The sequence below is a fragment of the Equus quagga genome, chromosome 13, assembly GCF_021613505.1.
Source record: "Equus quagga isolate Etosha38 chromosome 13, UCLA_HA_Equagga_1.0, whole genome shotgun sequence".
Classification (NCBI taxonomy): domain Eukaryota; kingdom Metazoa; phylum Chordata; class Mammalia; order Perissodactyla; family Equidae; genus Equus; species Equus quagga.
This window is the reverse complement of record NC_060279.1, coordinates 87,722,774-87,724,980: the sequence shown is the minus strand read 5'-3', so window position 1 is coordinate 87,724,980 and position 2,207 is coordinate 87,722,774. Positions and strand designations below refer to the sequence as shown.

General features: G+C 56.9%; 1 protein-coding gene across 1 annotated transcript in view; it reads right to left on the bottom strand.

Annotated features, from left to right (window-relative positions):
* Window positions 1-2,207, bottom strand: part of IGLON5 (IgLON family member 5) — a 16,290-nt gene that overhangs the window by 5,544 nt on the left and 8,539 nt on the right. The window contains exons 2-3 of the mRNA XM_046682132.1: window positions 1,984-2,014; window positions 1,497-1,729 (exon numbers count right to left, since the gene is read on the bottom strand). Of these exons, the coding sequence (XP_046538088.1) occupies window positions 1,497-1,729; window positions 1,984-2,014 (264 nt within the window). The remainder of the gene's footprint in view (window positions 1-1,496; window positions 1,730-1,983; window positions 2,015-2,207) is intronic.

Sequence of the window (2,207 nt, the reverse complement as noted above, 5' to 3'; positions counted from 1 at the left end):
GACCCAGAAGTCCAGGCCTCCAGACCCTCCTCCCTCAGACCCGGGAGTCCAGGCCCCAGCCCCTCCTCCCTCAGACCTGGGAGTCCATCCCCAGCCCCTCCTCCCTCAGACCCAGGAATCCAGGCCCCCAGCCCCTCCTCCCTCAGACTCGGGAGTCCAGGCCCCCAGCTCCTCCTCCCTCAGACCCAGGAGTCCAGCACATTCCCTATGTCTTTCTGTAAGAATTCCTCTGTTTCTCTCTTCCTCTGGGTCTGGCTCCTTGTCTACCTGCTGGTCCTCTGTCTTTGTCATTCTTTCTCAGTTTCTGTCTCTCTCTCCACCTTCATCCTAGCTTGGTTTCTCTATCTTCTGGTCTGAATTCCTCCCTCCCCATCTCTATTTTTACTTATTTATTATCATTATTATTTTGAAAATTTAACAAATACACCTATGGTGCTTACTGGGTGGCAGACCCTGTTCTCAGTGTTTTATACAAATTAACTCGTTCAGCCCTCATTATCCCGCTCTGGGGTAGATGTTGCTATATTCATTAATTCTAAGACATCGGGGTGTTTTTCCCCCCATTTGAACATTTCTCCAATCAAGCTGGCCTTATAATGTAAGATGCCAGAGTTTAATTGGTAGGTTTTTTTTTTTTCCTTTTCTAGCAGAGCATAAAATAAAGGTGCCCCTTCCAGTTGACGATGTCTTGGGTTGGGTGCATGACAGCGTCATCCCATCTTGCAGATGAGGGGTCTGAGACCGCCCTGCTTGTTCAGGGTCCCTCGGCTGGTGACTGGTGGCACTGAGGTTGGAACCTGGGTGGCCTGGCCCACGCTGGGCTGTGTCTGCGCCCCATGTCTCTGAGTGGCCCCTGCCCTCCAGACCCATTCTGATGCCATGGGAGGCAGCCTCCTGAGCTCGGTCCCCCCATCCCTCTCTGCCTCCTGCCCCGCTGTGGATCTCTGCAGCCCCGTCTCTCCTGCTCTGAATTCTGGCGCATCGAGCCAGAATTGTCCCTTGTCCATCGAGCCACAGTTGTCCCTGCACACCTGACTCATTTTCTCCCCCAGCCCTTGCACGTGCTGTCCCTTTTCCTGTGCCAGCTCTGTGCCTAGCTGAAGGTCTCAGCTCAGACGTTATGTCTGGGAAGCCACTTCTCCTTGGAAAGTCACCTCCAAAGGGGCTGGGACAACCTGCCTGGCTCCGTCTCTATCCTCAGTGCCTTGAGCAACGCCTGTACACAGCAGGTGCTCAATAAATAGGGCTGAGCAAATGAATGTGGTCTTCCTCTGAGCACCCCCTCGCCTGCCCTAGAAGCTGTCACGTTGAAGGGTCACTATCTGTGTGACTGACCCTCCCTCTGCTTGTGAAACCCTCAAGGGCAGGGTGTGTCTGCCTTCCACATGGATGTGCCCCTGGGACTGGGGAGCAGGCACTTGGTGAATACACGTGAGTCCCCTCGATCCTGTGACCTCCACCCCCTCGGACCCCCAGGGCCTCTGCCGAGGGCTCACCGTGGACGATGAGGTAGACCTGAGTGGTGTACGGCTGGTGGCGGGTCTGGAACGAGCAGGTGTAGAGGCCCTCGTCGCCCAGCCCCACCTGCGTGATGAGGATGGAGAACTCCTCGGGCGTGTTAATGAGCAGCCGCACCCGCGGGTCACTAGTCCAGCGGTCATTGCCCGCATACAGGATGTTGGAGCGGTTCAGCCAGGCCACGCGGGTCACATGCTCGTCGATGAAGCAGCTGTTGGGGAGGACGAAGTGGGGAAGGTTCTTCTCTCCCCCATCCCAGCTGGCCCTCCAGGTTCCCCTGTTGCAGGACTGGGAAGGGGGGAGAGAAAGGCCCATACCTCTCCAGTTCCCACTGCAGCCCTGTGAGGCAGAGGTGACTCCCCCTCTACCCACTCAGGTGGGTAAACTGAGGCTCAGAGAGGGAAAGCCATGAGCCCAAGGCACAATGGAATGGTAGTTGATGGTTACTGAGTGATTGCTGTGTACCAGAGACCCGAGAAGAGGTGTGTGGGGCACTCTGAGAGAGAGGGACAGAGATGCAGAGAGAGGGGGACAGAGACCCAGAGAGAGGGGGACAGAGACCCAGAGAGAGGGGGACAGAGACCCAGAGAGAGGGGGACAGGGACCCAGAGAGAGGGGGACAGAGACTCAGAGAGAGGGGGACACGGACCCAGAAAGAGGGGGACAGGGACCCAGAGAGAGGGGGACAG